The sequence below is a fragment of the Balaenoptera musculus genome, chromosome 13 (genome assembly GCF_009873245.2).
Source record: "Balaenoptera musculus isolate JJ_BM4_2016_0621 chromosome 13, mBalMus1.pri.v3, whole genome shotgun sequence".
Taxonomy (NCBI): Eukaryota; Metazoa; Chordata; class Mammalia; order Artiodactyla; family Balaenopteridae; genus Balaenoptera; species Balaenoptera musculus.
Genome location: NC_045797.1, coordinates 71093594 through 71113507, shown reverse-complemented (window position 1 = coordinate 71113507; position 19914 = coordinate 71093594). Strand labels below are relative to the sequence as shown.

General features: G+C 50.9%; 1 protein-coding gene across 5 annotated transcripts in view; it reads right to left on the bottom strand.

The window, feature by feature from the left end:
- Positions 1-19559, bottom strand: part of ADCY3 (adenylate cyclase 3) — a 100211-nt gene extending 80652 nt beyond the window's left edge. For 3 of the 5 annotated variants that reach the window (XM_036873061.1, XM_036873058.1, XM_036873062.1), the window contains exons 1-2: positions 18657-19559; positions 17336-18186 (exon numbers count right to left, since the gene is read on the bottom strand). In XM_036873061.1, coding sequence (XP_036728956.1) covers positions 17336-18010 — 675 coding nt within the window. In that variant the 5' untranslated portion in view covers positions 18011-18186; positions 18657-19559. The remainder of the gene's footprint in view (positions 1-17335; positions 18187-18656) is intronic. The other 2 variants (XM_036873059.1, XM_036873060.1) reach the window with 2 other exon arrangements.
- Between the last annotated feature and the right edge of the window lie 355 nt (positions 19560-19914).

Sequence of the window (19914 nt, the reverse complement as noted above, 5' to 3'; positions counted from 1 at the left end):
TGTTCCTCTAAGTAATGTGTCTTTTTTTTCTTTCTTTCTGGTTGTTTTTATGAGTTTCTCCTTAACTACTAGTATTAAGCAACTTGATTATGATATGCCTTTGTATGATTCTCTTTATTTTTACACTTTATATTTATTTGAATTATTTTGAGCTTCTTGAACTGTGGATTTATAGTTTTCATCAAATTTGGAAATTTTTTCACTATTAGAAAAATACTTTCTCTGTCCTTCTTCTGGGACTCTGCTGCTCGCACTGCCTACAGAATGTAGTCAAAGCAATCTCAAATAGCTTTCTAGGTCATCCATTTGAGATCCCAAACTGCCTTCCAGCCTTCTCTTTTACTATCTCATACACCCAATTCTGCAGTCAAAAGTTGTGTGTGTGTGTGTATGTGTGTGTATGTGTGTGTGTGTGTGTGTGTGTGTGTGTGTGTGTATGCATCCCCACACCACTGCCCACCAGCAACTGTCTCTGCCCCTTACCAATCCAAGGCTCAAAATCTAATTTCCCCTTCATGGCACACCTCAGTACTGCCTCCTCCGTGAGAACTTTCCCAACCAAGGTAGAATGATGCCTTTTCTCTGTACTCTCACAGGTCTTGTCTGTCATAGTGGCTCCTTGAGAGCTTGCAGACATCCTGTCAAGTCATTTTGGGATGAGTCCCACGCTCAGACCCAAAAGAAAGAAAGCTACTGGACCCTGTGATGGGAGTAAGAGCGACGTTATGTCAAAATGCGCCTATGCAAGACTTTCCTGAGGAAGAAGTTGAGCACACAGTATTTTAGGAAAGAGTGAGTCAGGCAGCATCTCTCCTTTTTCCAAAGGGAAAAAATGAGACACACAGCAGATTAAGTCAATTATACTGAGCTAGAGGAAGTATCCTCCAAGGATCTTCACTCTCAGACCAGTCTCTCAATGTAGCCTCTCAAGAGTTGGAAAAAAACCATTCCAGCTTCCGACTTCCTTCTTATAAAACCAGGGGAGCAGGAGGAGGCAATCATGTTCCAGGAAGCTACTCAGCTCTGGGATCCAGGTCTCTGGGGAGAGAACCCTGGCCTGGTAAGGTGTGAGAGGCCCCAAGAAAGCAAACAGAATTCCCAAAATTAGAAGAACAAAAGCAAAATGAACCATGCAACCAAGAGCAGCTCACCAGCAGAAGACATGAAGCCTGAGGCCAGCCCAGTTTTACACTGGAAAGTCTTTCAATGGCCCAGAACTCCACACCATCCCTTCAAACACACCCACACCAGGTGGCCTGCGCTCCTTCCATCTCTACCTCTCATTCTCCCCACACAACCACATGCTCAACAGCCTCCTACCTGAACAACTTCCTCCTACCACCCCAATGGCCCCTCACTCACTCTTTTCACTCCATTACCCCAATGTCACCTGCCTGCAATGCCCACCTACCCCTCCCAGCCACCCCCCTTTGAAGCTCCCATCTCCACATAAGTTCCCGAAGCAGAGCCACACTGGCTGCTCATGAACAGACTCTCCATCTCCTTCCTATTTGCTGTTCCTGTCACAGGTCCCACAGTGGAGCAGAGTTCCCTCTTTGAGGGGTCAGAAGAGTACTGGCCTAGGGGCCAGGAGACCAAGGCTACAGACAGAGGCCCTGAGACTGTCTCTCCGTGGGGCCTCAGGCAAGTCCCTTCCCCTCTGGGCCTCAGCATCCCCTCTGGAAACGCTCAGTAGTATCTCCGAGGCCACCCCTCCTGGCATAAGCAGTGTGGGCAGCAGGGGCAGCAAGCAGCAGGAACAAGATCCTCTTAGGTGCAAACCCCAACTCCTCCAGATCTGTAGATACCACTCAAGCACAATGCAGTTTGGCACCTCCCAACAGGGATACAGTTTGGGGTTTTACATAGTGACAGATAAGCGGATAATCATAGTAACACCTGCATCTGAATGGGGTTTTGTGGTTTACAAAGGGCTTCCACTCATCCTCTCATTACAACCTCCGCCACAACCCTGGAGGAGCTGGCGCGCGTCGTCATCACCAGCGTGGCAAGATCATGAGGTGAGCACCATTCTAAGAGCTTTATTAGCTCACGGAGAGATTTAGTAACGAAGGCCCAGAGAGGACTCAGCAAGGTGACCAAGATCTCAGAGCTGGAAGAGGCAGATCCAGCCGCTGGAACCCAGCATCCGGCCCGGCGGCTGGCTTGTGCTCACTGGGCTCCTACCCTCTATTCCCCTCACTTACTGAGGAGGAAACCAAGCTCAGCAACATCAAATGGTTTTCCTGAGACCTGCGCCCACAGAGGGGCAGAGTTTGAACTCAACTCCTGTTCACTGAAAGGTTGGTGATAAAACGGGCAAAGTCACAAACACAAAGGATGTCAGCACTCGGCGGGTACGTGGATACTACGGCGCTTCCTCAGCTAGAGGAGCGGCTGCAGGTGCACGCGAGGGGCCACCAGAGTGGACCCCATGTGGGGGCCCCTGGATGAAGGAGGGAAGGGCTGCAGTTCATGGGGACACGTCACCACCTCGAGGGGGACACCAGCTACCAGAGAGGAATGTGTGGACGTTAGCGCTGACAGGTTTGCTTCGCTGATTTGCCGAAACTTACATACATAACCTCTCAATCCTAAATGTACATATATCACATAAAAATGCAAATTCATAGAATGCTCTCTGGAAGCATACCCACCACACACTTGGCAACGGTTGCCTATGGCGGTGGGGGGGCGGCAGAGGAAAGGGGGGCTTTCACTTTTATGCTTCGTACTTCTGCCTCGGTTGAATTATTTCTTAAAATAAGCACAACACGTGATATAGAAGAAAAATCAATCATCACATCTATCTATCTGTAAAAAGGGACCCAATGTTAACAGTAGGTATCCTTGAAAGATAATATTATGGGTAATATTTTCTCGTACTATTTAGTATTTCCATAATGAGCACATCTGTTACTTTTATATTAAATAGAACCATATGAAATGAAATTGCCATTGTTTGCACGTTGAAAGTGGTTGGATATTGGCCATTTCATGTGATTCAGCTTACTAATAATTCATGCATCAACATTCAACAACTATTTATGGAGGGACTGCTCTGTTCCAGGCCCATATCCAGAAAACGATTCTTTTTTCTTTTTTATTTTTTTTTAAAGAAAGTAAATAAACCGGGACTTCCCTGGTGGCACAGTAATTAAGAATCCGCCTGCCAAAAAAACAAAAAAAGAAGCAGCCTGCCAGTGCAGGGGACACGGGTTCGAGCCCTGGTCCAGGAAGATCCCACATGCCGCAGAGCAACTAAGCCTGTGCACCACAACTACTGAGCCTGCGCTCTAGAGCCCGCGAGCCACAACTACTGAGCCCGCGTGCCACAACTACAGAAGCCCACACGCCTAGAGCCCGTGCTCTGCAACAAGAGAAGCCACCACAATGAGAAGCCTGCGCACGGCAACGAAGAGTAGCCCTGGCTCACCGCACCTAGAGAAAGCCTGTGCGCAGCAGCGAAGACCCAATGCAGCCAAAAATAAATAAATAAATTTATTAAAAAAAAAAAAAAAGTAAATAAACCAAGCTGGGCCTCCCTTGTAGGCAGGACCCGAGGTTACTGTCTCTATATCCCCAGGAACTTGTGTAAACATGTGTCCAGACCATACGTGTTTGGCTGAGTGAAAAGATAAATTTGTAGACAGAAGGACAATAGATGCCCATCAATAGGCACACACATGCAATTATACAGCCTAAGTAATCAACAACAAACACAGTACCCCTGTAGGAAAAGAAGAGGGCAGACAAAGAAGAGGATGGGTCAGACTCTGGGTGACTTGATAATCGTGCTGATCTTTATTGCTCTGGCAGGGCGACAGGAACAGAGAAGCAGTGGGAAAGGGAGAGGTATAGGGGGCGTGCAGGCTGCAGAGGGACACGGCCGTGGGCAGAGGGCAGCCCAGGGAGGCAAACACACCTCCAGCCCCGAGCAGCAGTTCCAGCGGAACGGTCCCTGGGAACAGCTCCTCAGCCGCCCCCACTCCCTTACACAGCACATCCTGCCAGGCCGGGAACGTTCCGTCAGTCTCTGGAGAGCTGTCCTGCCATCGAAGCAGCGGTGGGCTTCTCTATATTAACTTCAATTTTCACGTGGACTATGATTCTTTTATTAAGACCTGATGCCTAAATTTTCCAGGAGTGGAGACCACCCTCCCCACCAAACCTCAAATTACAGCTGTAGAATTTTACCTCTAGCATTTGTGTCCTGCAGCAAGGCAGGATGGGCAGGCTTCTTAGAGCAGGCAGGGGGAAACGCGTGTAAAACGGGAGAAGGCACCCCGAGCACCACGTTTCAGTTCGCAGCCAAAGAGAAGTGCTAGGATGATGTAAGGTCCGGAAATGTCACCTGAGGACTTCTTGAAAAAGTTCAGTGGGTTAGGCTGAAGGGGAGACAGAGAGAGAGCAAGATTGCTGAACTCAAATACTAGGAGGGCTGCTGGGTAGAGAACAAGAGGCGGACGTGTGTACTTCCTCTGGATAAACTAGAACCAGGACCAGATGCTAAGAGGGGGCAGGATGGGGCTCCAGTAGGAGGGCCAGGAGCAAAGGACCGCGCTGAAGCTTATCCACCCCCTGTAAAACCTGCTGACCTTACACGCACAGCTGGCAGGATCCTCTCTAAAACTTTCCTGCACATCTGCTCCGGCTTCTGGAGTGTTTCCCAAAAGTCAGTTGTGTTTAGTCCCAAACCTGCTTATGTCAGTTGTTTTTTGGTATTATATTTACATAACTTAATGAAGAACCTAAACAGATAAAATATGAGTATGAAAGACAATTGTTATTTCTAAGAAAAGTAAAGTGAACATTTTGGAAATTTCTGAATAAATGTAAGTAGCTAATAGAAACTGCTGCTGAATTAGATGTGGGCAAGACAACAGTAAAAATTTAGCCAAAAGAAAAAAAGTCATAAAAATCTAGGATTCTGTACCTAGATTATTTCCAAGTGACTTTTAATCCTCCCTCCACTTTAAGGAAACTAGAAATTACAGAGGACACCTCTTAGCTACAAAAGGCCACAAGGAACACCAACAAGAGCACCCAGATGCAAAGGAAAGATTTTTCCTTTCCACAAAAGATGAGCAGCTAAATGTTTTCAATTGAAATAAGCTATTTTAAATGCATATAAATGTATATATTTATGTGCAATTTTTTGTGATTGCTGGATTCTACTGACTTTTAAAAATCTACTTTGTTGAGTTTAAATACAATAAAAAGCACCCATGTAAAATGTGTATTTTGGGAATTCCCTGGCGGTCCAGTGGTTAGGACTCTGCACTTCCACCGCAGGGGGCCGGGGTTCAATCCCTGGTTGGGGAACTGAGATCCCCCAAGCCACGTGGCACGGCCTAATAATAAAAATAGTAAATAATAAAACGTATATTTTGACAAGTGTTGACAAATTCACACAGCTGTGTGACTACATCCACAATCACCATAGGGAACGCTTCCTTCACCTCAGAATATTCTTTTGTGCCCCATCCAAACCCCCCCTCGCCCCACAGTGTCTAAGGCATCATGGCTCTCACACACACAATGTGTCAAGGTCATCCAATGACCACCAGTGCTTACCACCCTCTAGCTTTGTTTTTACTCCCTTTTTTTCACATACAGTAAAATTCACTCTCTTTGGTGTATAATTATGTGTTCTGACACACAGCTGTGTGACCACTATCACAATAATTTAACTTCCTGCATTAACTGACAAACCACCTGTCTCAATCTCATCAGATTAGAGGACTTGCACTGCATTTGGACCTAGAAGGCTTAGACTTGACCCCAGCCACACTGCATCTTCACTCTCTGATCCTGGGCACTTTATTACCCCTGTAAATTGAACTGTGAGCTCCATGATCTTTTCTACCGCTAAATCCAGTGATAAGTGTCATGAGGTGTGCATGAAAACGAACAAAATGAGGCCACCCAGGAGCAATGGGGACACCCCACAGCCCTGTGTCCCCTTTATTCGCAATAAAGGAAACAAGCTCCACACAGCTCAAGCATTCAACCTAATGGAAGAACAGGTCTGACACTCCTCCAGTCCAAATCATTCCAGAGACTTCCTTCACTGTGTCTCCACCTGCCACTAATTTTTTTTTTAAACATCTTTGTTGGAGTATAATTGCTTTGCAATGGTGTGTTAGTTTCTGCTTTATAGCAAAGTGAATCAGCTATACATATACATATATCCCCATATCCCCTCCCTCTTGCATCTCCCTCCCACCCCTCTAGGTGGTCACAAAGCACCGAGCTGATCTCCCTGTGCTATGCGGCTGCTTCCCACTAGCTATCTATTTTACATTTGGTAGTGTATATATGTCAGTGCTACTCTCTCACTTCGTCCCAGCTTACCCTTCCCCCTCCCCGTGTCCTCAAGTGCATTCTCTACGTCTCCTGCTACTAATCTTAACTGATTCCTCCAAAAAGAAGGAATAAAGAAAAAAGATATTAAGTGAAAAGCCACGGCTGTGATGCAAACCAACAACCCTGCATCAAAAGTACAGAATTCTTTGTCCTCATGGGGAACTTCATCTGAAAAGTATGTGTCTCATTTCTAAGACAACAACAAGAAAAATGGTGGCCCAGCAAAAAAAACAAAAACAAAAACAAATGGGGTGATGAGTGTCTGATGACCCAATCCAGGTGCCCTCCAGACATCCAGAGCATGGAGCTGCTCTTCCCTCCCTTGGGGTTGGCCCCAGGTTTTTAAAAATTCCTCTCCACCAGAGCCAGTAATACTAATGACAGCGACAGCCAGAGCAACAAGCATTTTTCTAGTGCCAGCTGTGTACCCGGCCCTGCACCAACCAAAAGGACATGTTTTCATCGCTAGTGTGTGTTTCATCCCTACACTAACCCAGCGAAGGAGGTGTTATTAGGCCACTTCACAGAGCAGAAACTAGACTTGAATAATGTACACAGGATCCCCCAGCTGGTAAGTGGGGGGAGCCAGGAAGTAAACCAAGTCAATGACTATGAAGCCAGGGCTCTCAGATTCCCAAAGCAGAAAGCCCACCCACAGGTCAGGCTTCCGAGGCCCCTTCATTAGTTTAAAATGTAGAGGTCAGTTGGTCTGAGACAGGACACTGAAGGGACAGGACATGCTCCCTAAAGTAACCACCTACATTGGGCCCTTTACTGAAATAAGGAGGCAATGTCCCGGATCTGTCCCCAGAGATGGGCACTATAACATTAACAACTACAACCCCAATTTAGGGAAGGGGGGGATTAATGTGTTTTCCAGAGTGCTTAATACTGCACAATGAAAGATAAACTGTAATCATGCGTAGGAGTTTAGAAAACAGAGTGCTGACGAGTGAGAAACTGTGGCACTTTTCTGGCAATCTGGGGGAAGCTGTGTCTAGCTGACAGCGTCGCCCGGTGCTGGGAAACGAGCCCGGCGGCGGCAGCGGGCCCCAGCCTGGGAGGATGACCGCCCCCCCAGCACCAGGCAATGCCCTTTGCTCAGATTCCCCTCCAGGAAATTACTGATTTGGTTTCTTAGGAATTTGCAGTAAATTTGTGCCAAATAACAGATAGAGTATTCCCCTTCCTGGGAGGATGGGAAAGGCCACCTACCACCAGCAGGTCGGTGACTAAGCCTTGGGCTTATGGGTCAGTCTCTTAAGAATGAGGCCCAGGGGGATCAATTCCCCAGGGCCCGGTCCCCTCAGGTGAAAAACTCAGCCTTCCAGGGGCAGCCGAGGAGCCTACCTACAGCCAACTCTGGCCTGGAAAGGTGGCTGCCCAGCCTGACACTGCCAGCTCTGACTCAGCCCCAGGTTACACTTCCTGGGGACCAGTCCTAAAACGGCACGGAACACAACCCACAGCCACGGAAGTCTCGCAAGGGTTCAAATCCAGTCTGCTTACGCTGGGGTTTTGAATGGGGGTAAAGCATGGGGTGGGATTTCTTCTGAAACGTGTCATTTTCTTTTCTGTTTACAACAAAGAAAGTGCTCTTGAAGAGAGGAACGGGAAAGGGGAAGACAAGGTTTCACTACTAATCAAAGCAAATTTCTTCGGAACCACAAAGAGGAATTTTGCTGGGAGAAACAGCTGAAAACGTGATCAGAGGAAGGAAGGAGCATCAGATATAAAATCACCAGGAGGGGACAGGAGAGAGGCAATGGACCTGCTAGTATTACATACAAATAATAATAAGTAAATGAAATACAGATGATAAATACGTAAAATTAATAAGTTAAGAGTAACCAAATGCCCTACAGAAGAGGAACAGTTGAGTTAATTATGGTACATTTAGCCAACATCATATTATGCAGCCATTAAAAATGATGATTGTGAACACTAATTTAAAATGGAAAAAAGTCTGTGCTATAAAGCTAACTAAGAAAAGCAAGAGTAATGTACAGCTTTGTAAGAATTTCTAGAAAGGAAGGACTAGAAAGGAACACACAGAAAAATTGGTTATTATAGGATTATAATAAATTTCACTTGCTTCCAAAGTTTCTGCAACATTGATGGCATTTTATAATTAAAAACATTCTTTAAAATAATCCTTTCACAATGAGAGAAAAAGAGCCAGAAAAGAGATGAGAAAAACGACGATGAATAAACTCGGTCTGATTCATTCATAGATCAAAGATCAGAGATGGTTTGCCAAGATTAAGTGCAATAAAAAAATAACTAACTAGCGTTCACATGGTGCTTTGTAGTTTATGAAGTGCCTCTATATACAGAGCCACCCTTCCCACACAAGGTGACAAACGAACATTCCCATGCCCTTGTTCACCAGGTACAGTGACACCCCACCTGACACCCTGGCTCCACCTCCCCTTGGCTTGTCTTAAGCTTCCCCAACGCAAAAGAACCAAAGGTGTAAACACCGGCAGACAGGGGCTGCCTCCTGCTCCCGAAAGGACCGCCCACCCATCACAGGCCACCTGGGACACACACATCCCAGGCAGGAAGCAGAGGCTGGGTGGAGCATGGATCTTCCATGCTGGGGACTGCCCCCCACCAGCCTGCTCCCTAGTGTTGGGTCCTAAGCCTTCTTTCTTTTTGTTTCTACACACTCTCCTTGGGCAACCCCTCATCCTCCCTATGGTTTTGGGTGCCACTTAAATGATGATGATTCCCAAATCTAGAACTCAAGACCTCTCTTCTAAGCTCCAGATCTTGAGCACAGGGCCTGGTATACATAAGGTGTTCAATAATTATCCACTGAATAATCTGATAGTTCCACTTGGATATCCCACGGGTACCTCAACCTGAACTCATCCATCCTCTGCTTCCATCTTGGTGGCTGGCCTTAATGGTGTCATGCCTAGACTACTTCAATAGCCTCCTAAACAGTCTCAGCCTTACTCAAGTTCACCAGAAAGATTCTATTAAATGCAAATCAGACCCTGTCTGTCCCCTGCTTAAACTCCTTCAATGGAGCTCCATCACAGAGGAAAAAAGTCCAAATTCCTTAGCCCTTCTGCTACGTAGCTTCTCTATACTTTGTCTCACTAGTTTCTGCCACCCACTCATGCTCCTGTTACACATAGTATTCTCACCAGTCCAAAGCAAGTTAGAATCTCCTATGACTCTGACCAGAAAGCCCTGTTCCCACTGCTCTACCTGGTAAACTCCTAATCATCCTTCAAAACCCAACTCAACAGTGAGCTCTTAGGAAACCTTCCTCTGTTTACTTAGGCAGGCTCTCTTTCACTAATAGGACTTACACCACAACCTGGGAGCTCCCTGATGGCAGGGGATGAGTTTTACTCATTCTTTGTATACTCTACCTAGAACAATGCTTGGTAAGTGATGCAGGGAATAAAGTTTCTCTTTAGACTGGAGGAACTAGCAGGAAGGTGGGATGGTGAGAGCTCCAACTCTGCTCAGCCATTCTTCTACATGATCTTACGCAAATCATTTTTGCCAAAGGACAAGATTAGAACTAGGCCAACAGGATATCAATGACTCATTTTCTGGGCTCCTAAGAACTGTGCTCTTTTTTCCCTTTATTAACAAGTGGCAAAGGAGTACTGATTAGCACTCTTGCAGAGTTATGTAAGTCTTGTTTTAAAAACATCATTCTCAAATCACTTAGGTTAACACCAGAACATTTCCCTAGCCTGGATCTAACCAAAAATTTATCAAACTGTCAACCAGAGTTGATGAGGAAGGAAGTAAAGATAAAAGCAAAGCAGGAATGTATTTATTCAACAAACATTTATAGAGTGACAGTCAGGACCAAGGCACTGCAAGGGGCTGCAGAGGGCCTGTACTATTGGTCTTACTCTCCTTGAGGCAAACAACAACCTGCTAGGAAGACAAATTCGACATGTTTCTGAAGGATGAACACAAGCAAATTCCCACCTCCTGGGAAAGGAATACAAACGTCAGAGCCAGGCTGCCCATCTAGCTGACACGTGGAGAGAAAGGGCCGGCACTGGTGCTGGGGTCGCGACTAGAGGCAGGTGTGCCTCCCCGTAACCTAGTGCAGTGCCCTGGACAGAGAGGGTATGCGTGTTGGAAAAGTTAAGAGAAAAATTTTTCTTCTGAAGGTAAGGTAAGGCAAAGCCCATGCAGGTGAACCACGAGCCATCATCTCTTCAGGTGCAATGCAGTTTCTAACTTTCTGAAAGATCTTAGAAATGATGTATTGGCTCTCATAGAGAACTAATACCTTCAAAATGTTATATACAGTCATCTCTCAGTATCTGCAGAAGACTGGTTCTAGGGGCCTCCATGGATAACAATGGCATATATAAAATGGCATAGTACAACGAAGACAGTCGGCCCTCCATATCTGTAGGTTTCACATTCACAGATACAGAGGGCTGACTATACAGCCGACTATACAGTGGACCACATTTCTCACTTCTGAAGCATCCTATGGTACCCCGCCCAGACTCATGGCTCTCTTCATCTCTTCTCCCCAACATCCACCATGTGCCACCTGGTTTAGTAAATAGCCTCAGAAGACGGCTGCCCTCCATTCCTTCCTTCCCTGTATGTACATATCACCCTCATGTCAAGGGGTAGAATCAATTTCCCCTTATCTTGCACCTAGCTTACCCTTGTGATGTGCTTTGACCAATAGTGATGGGTCTAGCCTTTAAAACCTCTGATAGTTACCACTGTCTCCCAGACACCACCATGCTGTGAGGAAGCCCAAGCTAACTACTTGGAGGGGTCACTGGAGAAGCTCCACGGCTTTAGACATGTGAGTAAGGCCTTCTTAGAGCTTGCCAACAAAGCTGTCAGCTGAATGCTGGCACTGAATGAAATAGCCCAGGCATCCAAGTGAGTGACCTCGGCCAGTGCCAAGTGAGGCAGAGCCGCATCCAGCTGAGCCCAGTCAACCCACAGAATCATGACATAAACTGTTATTGGGACTTCCCTGGTGGCGCAGTGGTTGAGAGTCTGCCTGCCAATGCAGGGGACACGGGTTCGAGCCCTGGTCTGGGAGGATCCCACATGCCGCGGAGCAACTCGGCCCGTGAGCCACAACTACTGAGCCTGCGCGTCTGGAGCCTGTGCTCCGCAACAAGAGAGGCCGCGATAGTGAGAGGCCCGTGCACCGCAATGAAGAGTGGCCCCCACTCGCCGCAACTAGAGAAAGCCCTTGCGCAGAAACGAAGACCCAACACAACTAAAAATAATAAATAAATAAATAAATAAATTTATTTTTTTTAAAAAAACTGTTATTGTTTTAAGCCAATAACAGTTGTTATTGTTTTAAGTTTTGAGGTTATATGTTATATAACCATGGATAACTGAAACAGGGTAAATGAAGGAATACGTGTGCAGTAATGCCACTGAGAAACGGGCCATCCCACATTAGTGAACTTCCTAGAGAGCTGAAATGTAATCCTTATTTGTCCAAACGTGTTCTTATCCATTTCTGACAAAAATGTTTTTAGAATGCAGTATTAGACCCCACTTTATACTAACTGTAATTTAATATTCTCTTGAAGTGGGTGTCATGATTACGCATATTGGTTACTACAATGTCCTGTAATGTAACAATGCCTCCTAAAGGTGTATAAGGAATGTCGGCTGCAACACTGAACCCCCAGACAGTTCTCTGCTCCTTGATCAGCGGCAATACTCCTGCCCCAGGAAACACCTCCTCGACCCCCATGTTGTTCCTTCTGATGGTTGTGGGTGGAGAAACTAAAGACCCAATCCTGTTGGAACTGTATCTCAACAGACTCTTATGGAAGATCTTTTATGACTGCAGAAGAGAAGGAACTCTGGAATCCCACTGACCTAGATTCGAACCCTGCTCCTCTACCTTCTAGCTATGTGGCTCCGGACAAGCCATTTCACTCATCACACATTTCAGTTTCCTCATCTGTAAAAAGAAAATACTTTCTACCTCTTGCTGGAAAATACTTGACTGAAATACAGCAAGAGTTCAGTAAACTGAGTACCTTGTCCATCCCCATGTTCGCTGGGTTTCCACCTAGGGGGTAATCTCTGAGCTCACACGTCTGAGTGTCGGTCAGGACTGTACCCACGGTAAAGTAGATCATCACGAGTGCGTATGTTCATGAGGGGACAGCTGGGGGTGGGCTGAAGGTTTATTCGGCGTTGGAGCACCCTACTGGGATTCACTGCACATTGATGAAGAAATTGCAGAATAACCTGGAGTCCTAGCAATTCTGCCTCTTGGAGATTTCACCAGACCTTGACATGGAGACTGGTGCCTGGACCTGGCCCCACTGACGCGGCCCTCTCCAGGAAAACCCAGCTGATGACGAAGTGTTGATTTAAAATAATAAACATGAGGACTCTGATGTGCATGGCAAAATGTCAGTGAAATCATGTGGGCGAAAGGTGGGACCTAAAATGCATTTGCACGGGGATGCCAGACTGGAAACACTCTGTTTACACACAGATAAGGATCAGAAAAGGCCCCAGAGAAATGTGACCAGGGGAAGCACTGAGGGGGGAACTTTCTGCAAAGTTGTTTACATGTTCAATAATTGACTGTTCTTCCCCCACGTGCAGGTGCAGCTGGATTCGATGGCCTTCTGGTCCCCTTCTGTGCCTTTCCTTATTATCCCGGTTCCTACATGATACCCGTCTGCACGCTTTTTGTAGAGGATGAGCCATCTGTGGGACAGGGGCAGAGCCCAGGGCCAAAGGACCAAGAACTGGGTTGGCTTTGCCCCCTCCCAGCCTGTGTCCTGCACACACGCCTCAGCTGCTCAGAGCCCCAGGCTGCTGCCTCCCCGCCCAGCTCCTGTTCCTGCTTCCCCCACTCACTTCTCATACACTCCTGGCCACGTTCCCACCAGGAACATTCTGTCACAGGCTTCTCCCTGCCCTTGCATCCAATTCCCAGGGGGAAACAGAGGGGTGCTTCCTATGATATTTTAGGTCCTCCCACCTCTTGGCACTGTTCCTCAACACTGCTTATAGCAAAGGCATCTGGGGGCAGCCAGAGATGCAGGAAGGAGGCCCAGATGCCAGCTTCCAGAGAAAAACAGGCTTTCAGGGAAGCCCCCTGTCTCTCACACCCACCATCCCACCATCTCACTCACCAGTGATCCCTCCCCAGTTACCCAGCCCCTCTGTCTTCTCTCATCCTCCTGAGTCTCAGTTTCCTCATCTGTAAAATGGAGCCAGTAACACCCAGGATTAATTGAGACGACGTGTATGAACTTTAGCTCCAGCCTACAGACAGGGCATCTGAAGCATGAGCTTCCTCACACCCTCCCCGCTGAAGCCCCCCGGAGCCGAATGTTCATTCACTGGGCAAATGATCTGCTCTGTGATTTGTAGGTGTGAAAGGAATCACACATCCACTGCTCTATCATGTTCTAATTTGTGAATAAAGGTCTGAACAGGCTAGTAACTCCATGAGAGAGTTTTGCCCCTAACTAGCCTTTCTGCTGTGAAATAAAGCTATAAAATATTTTTCAGGGGTTCCTCGCCCCTAACTTGCCACAGTCTCATTCCTTTAAGGACCCTGTCAGAAGCTAACAGGTGTCTGTGGGCACACGTGAGGGTCTTGGGAGCAGCCACGGGCCACAGGAATGTTCCCTACCTCGGCGGCATTTTCTCCCCACTCCCATCCCCCCTCCTCCTCCCCCATCAGCAGCTGCCTGGTCCTGCCCTCGACCCCCTCCTGCTTCATCAGCTCACCCCTTGGGCAGCTCGGGGTGAGCAAAAGGCAAGCTGGGCCAAGAGCCAGGCAAGGGGAGGGATGTGGGAAAGGCCTGCCGGCTGCAGCTTGCTCCTCCCTCCCTCCAACCCCACGCCACGCTCTCCTCCACCGCAGCTTCCGAGGACATTATCTGACGCCCTTCAGTCCCAGACCCCACAGGCTGCAAGGCCCGTACCTGTTGCTCAGTTAGAGCCCCCCATTCACTGATAAACGAAGCCCCAGCATCGCCCCATCCCACAGCCCCGGACTCCACCTGCTCTTCAGGGGGAACCCGGACCTGCCTGCCTCCCAAGAGAAGAACCCAGGCAGGGCAGGCTGTGTGGCTTGTCTCTGACACTTCAGGCTACCCTGAGGCCCCTGTGTCCTTCTGTCTTTCTCCCACAGAGCCAAGTATGGGTTTGAGGGGATGAAGGGTGCAGAAGAAGAAGACTTGGGCATTGGAAAGGTTCCTTCGGTGTTGCCGGTGACAGCAGCACTCACAAACCCCCAGAAATCCAGTGTCTGCTTCTAACTGTGCAACTGGGTTCATCCCCCCACCGACCCAGAAGGGGGTCCCTGGCTGGAGCCAACAGGTGACGGGAGAAGAGAAAGAAAAAGGGAGTCTCTGGGCAGAAGAAAGCAAAGCAAGGAGGTGCCGGGGGCTGGTGTTACTCTGACTGTTGGGGGGAGAGGGGGTCTGGTTGCCGGTTCTCACGTCCCTGTCCTCCAGCCCCTGCCCCCTCCTATCCCTGATGGTGCCCCATGCCGGGAGGTAACAGGGGACCAGGGGAGCCGCAGGCAGGTGAGCGAGCTTCATTCCACGGCGGGGGGGAGGTGTCTAGGTGCTCTCTCCATGGCAACACGGGGCCACAGGGGGCTCAGAGTTCCACCGTATTCTGAGAGACCAAATGCAGGGACACTGTGACTTAAGACTTCGGTGGGTGGGCCTGGGAACCCAGGCAACTTTTAAAAAGTCACATGATGGGACGTCCCTGGTGATCCAGTGGGTAAGACTCCACGCTCCCAATGCAGGGGGCCCAAGTTTGATCCCTGGTGGGGGAACTAGATCCCACACGCATGCCGCAACTAAAGATCCTGCATGCTGCAACTAAGACCTGGTGCAGCCTAAATAAATAAATATTTTAAAAAATTATTAAAAATAAATAAAAAAATATATATATATAAAAAGTCACATTAGTCCCAAACAAGTGACTCAGAAACTTCTGGAACACAGCCCACTGAAAGCTGGGGCCTCCTGCATTCTATCTTGGGCTCCCAAATGGACCTTGGGAGCCACCTCTCCCTCCCCATCTAGTCCCAAAGCTGCATCCAAGGCACTGCCTCCATGTCAAGGTCACGCTCTCCTGAGATGCTAATATTGCTATTCTTGATTTACTTATTTTTCTATCTTTTTTTTCTGTTTCCTAATCTTTGGGAGTTTTTGTTTCTTAGCAGCGCCCGAAGGACACCAGCAATCAAGGGTTCAGCCTCTTAGGCTCCAGTGGGGAGCATTTCTGATTTGCTCCCTTCATGGGCAGCAAAGCATACGGGAAATTCATGTGGTCCAGGGACCCTGGCAGAGAGGAAAGGGCTAGAAGTGACCGTTCAGTAAAAGGAAAGGGTTCAGAGTTTGATCCCAGGCCCCAGAGGCTGCCATGCCCACCTATCTGCCCCCAAGCTGTGCTTGTCACCAATTCCTGATTGGAATGCCTCTCACCGTTCTTGCCCAGACAGCTTCCACCAGGGCCCTCAGCTGGCAGCGGCACAACCTGAAGTTCAACAACCGGGAAGTCTTAAGGGGAATGGCAGGCTGTCACCCTTTACGCATAGGGCATTGGGAGAAAAAGGGACCTTTCGGTGTGCCTGCACCAATCCGTGTGCACCAGCCCAGGGCTGGGCCCCTGCAGCATCAAGACACAAAGCTTCTGTGAGAGAGGACACTGTGTGAGCCAGAATGGGAAAACAGGAAGAATATTGGTCCAAGAACTAGGAAAAAGTTAAAACAGAGGAAAAACCTGTGTTTTAATCTAACTAAGCGGGAGGCAATGGGACGGCCCCACAGGGTTCTTGCATCAACCACCAACGGCACTGCTGCGCCCCTGGACACTCAGCCCCCAATCCCAGGAGACTAATGACTTTGGCCAAGATGGCTGTAGCAGTGTGATGTAGTAGCAAGAGCACTGAAATGGGCATCTAGAAATGGACATTCCAGCCGCTGACTGCCATAACTAGCTGTGTGGCCTTAGAGAGGTCACTCTCCATCTCTGGGCTCATATATAAAATAAGCAGGTAGCAGGTAGGACGCACAACTGTGGAATTCATTGACTCTAAGCCCTGTGGACCCCCTGCCCCCAGATAGGTTACCAGATAATAAGTGCAGAAGGCCAGGAATCACATCTCCCGATCTCTGTAGCCCCTCAGAACCTACTCAGGGTCTTGGCACCCAGTGGGAGCACAAGACTATCTATTAGTTAGGCTGAGGCCAAAATTTCGCCCCTTCCACAGGAAGGCATCCTCCGGAACCAGCAGACACCCCCTCACTGTGGCCGGCGACCCTGCCCCCAACTGCATCCCCTTGACATGCCTTCTGTGGGGAGACCACCACTCCCTACATCATCTAACTGCTCAGGCACCCTGAGCTCCCAGCAGAAGTGGGATTTACGACAATCACGCAGTCCTTCACGTCTCCTTATTTGAGGTTACCCACAACCTTTGATCTTGATAACAACCACTTTAGGCAGGCCAACTCTGTCTCCATTTGATAGAGGGGCACTGAGTCCACACACACAGTCTCTTGCCGAAACCAGTCAATGACAAGCTAGAGACCAGAAGCCAAGGGCGCCCTCTCTCCCCACAAGAGGTCTTCCCGGCAGAGGTCAATGACAAAGACAAGGCTGCCTCGCTCAAGACCAGGCCCAAGCGGGCCTTCCTGCCACCCACGCGGGCTGCGCCCAGGTGACAGAGTGGCCAATGTCCGGAAATCCTCCAACCCCTAAGGCCAACCCCAGACAAGCTCTATTGCAAAGCCAGGGGTTGAGGGAGAGCTGGTCCTTCCTGCACAGGCAGATGAGAACCCCAGACCACGACCTCTCCCCCCCGACATTCTGACTCAAGGGCAAAGAAAACAATGCCACCCCCACCTCCAAAACGGGCACCACCTCAGCTGAGAGCTGCTGGGAAGAGAAGCCGCTGGATGGGACAAAAGGCCGGACTCACCTCCCTCAGCAACTGCATCGCCTTCAGCCCGTCCCGCTGCTGCTGGGCCACGGTGACCCCCAAGACGAGCGTGTGCACGACGCAGGAGACCACAGAGATGATGACGATGGGGCTGAGGCTGAGGGGCAGCGTGATGAAGAAGGAGAAGACAAAGAAGGCCTGCCAGCCCACCGTGTCGCTGGCTGCATGGGCGCGGGAGAAGTTCAGGCCCAGGTAGGAGAAGACCTGGGCTGTTATCAGCAGCCACAGAAGGTAGGGCACCACTTTCCGGGTGACCCGGTTGGGGAGCAGCCCCTTTTTGCAGAGCACAAAGAGGATGATGTCCAACACCAGCCCGACCCCGGCCACGGCAAGGGGAGCCAGCTTGTCACTGGAGAAGACCACCGCGCACATGACCACCACGTAGCAGTCGAAGAGGGCCGCGAAGACCACCAGCACCAGCAGCGTCTCGTGGCGCTGCCTCTTGAAGTAGGTCTGGTACAGGTTCTCCAAGGACTCCGGCACGAAGGTCAGCCGCATGAAGCGAGGCAGGCACAGGCAGGATCCCGAGTTCCGGACAGAGATCTCATGGGTCCGGCCCACCCCGCAGTCAGGGTCAGAGGGCAGGCTGACGGAGTACTCGGCTGAGTACTCGGCCGAGTACTCAGGATCGGAGAAGCCCTGGGTCCTCGGCATCCTGGCTGGTGTCTGCTTCTACTGGCTCTGGAGAAGCGGGCGGGGAACAGAGGAAGGACTCTGGAATGGGCCACCTACCAGGGCTCTCGGGGACCTGGGGCAGGCTGATGGCCGGCCCCCTCGGGCAGGAACACAGAGCTGGCTTCCCCGGCACAGGCAGCGCTGACCATCTGGAACTTAAAAGGACATCGCTGAGTAGAAGCCCCTCCTCCTTCCTACCTGTGCTTTCTCCACGACCCACCCCAGCCGTCCTCAAAGAATCCTTGCTCCAAGAGGCTCCAGAACCAGGGCCGTTCTCCCGCCACCCCCAAGCTCACGCCACCACCCGACCACACACACTTAGTCCTGTCCGCCCAAACACTCCGTCTCCTGTCTCTGCCTATGGACGGGCCTGGCCACCTCTCCATCCGTCGCACCCTTGGTCATCTCGTCTCTCTCAGTCCCCGACTTCCTCACGTAAATCTCCTCCAGGCCCAAGCCTTAGAAGGTCTAGATAAAACATGCTAGAAAGGAACCAGAGCCATCCTGGGGGTTCCCGAATCTTCCTCTGTTTACTTCCTTTCCCACCCAGCCCCTTGGCCACTCGGGCTCCCCACCTCGGGGCACTGTTTGCCCTCCGGAAGGCTGGCCCTGCCCCTCCGTTTACCTGTGCGGGAACTCGGGAGCCGCGTGGTCCGGGCCGGTCCCCTCACGGGCTGCGAGGCCGAGTCACGCGTGCAGCGGGAGGGGACAGGAGGGCTCAGCCCGCCCGGGGGTTGCTCCCCGCGGAGCCGCGCCGCCCCGCCGGGGCGCGACTCTCCCGCCGTCAGGCCGGGAATCCGGCCGGGAGAGGCGCAGGGCTGCCCCTCAGCATCCACAGGCGCCCGGCCGCAGGAGGAAGGAGGAGGAGGCGGCGGCGGCGACGGAGGCTGGAAAATTCGGGGGCGCCCGCCCCTAGCGCTGCGGCTCGCGGGGCCGGCGTGCGCGGCCGGCCCCCTCCCTCTGGCCCCGCAGTGGTCGCGACGGCGCGGCTAGGGGCGCACCCGGGGCCGTCCGCGGCGGGAGCAAGGGCCGAAGCCGGGGAAGCCCGCCAGCATCCTCTGGCCCGCCCGCGCGCCGAGCGGAGCCAGCCGAGTCGGGGCGCTGCGCGCTGCACAGTGAGTCCCCGCGCGGCGCTGGCGGCTCCGGGGCCACGCGCGCTCCAGGCCCCGGGAGGCGGGCGGCGCCCCTCCCTCCCCGCAGTCGCCGCCCTCTCGGCGAGCGCGTCCGGAGTAGGGTGGGGGGGGGGGGGGCGGGGGTAAGGCGCCAGGCGCCAGGCTCCAGACCCGGGCCGACGGGGGAAAGGAGGAGAAGCGTGAGGAGGAGCGCGGGGGCGAGTTGCAGGGGCCCTGGCGGCCCCACGCTCCGACACCGGGCGGCGAGCTGGCGGCGACGGCTGCGTGGAAGCTCGGGGTGGGCGGCGGCAGGAAGGATGGGCTAATCAGCGCCTTCCCCCCGCAGGCCCGTCTCAGAAGATAAAAGCCCGGGACGTGCCCTCCCGCAGGTGAGGCGCGCTAGGGGCATCCCGGGCGCCCCCTCCTCTGCCGCAGCTTCCTTCCGGGCTCGGAGAGGCGGGGGCTGAGGTTTGGGGACGGCTCCCCCCGCGGGTGCGCCGGGCCTGTGTCCCCGCCCACCCTGGCAGCTTTCCGCAGAAGGGCCCGCAGCTGAGCCCGGTTCTTGAAGGAAGGGGGTAGGAGTGGCCCAGGAGGCACGTGGAATTGGGAGGGACCCTGCTTCAGAAAGATCTCTTGTGCACATTCCACCTGTTTGAGGCGTTTTTGAATTTACAAACTGTTAAAAACTCAAATGCTCCTTTGAATGGTTAAGTCGTTCAGTCTCTTACACCGTAGTATAAATTACTTTCCTTGGATTTGACAGAATATCTT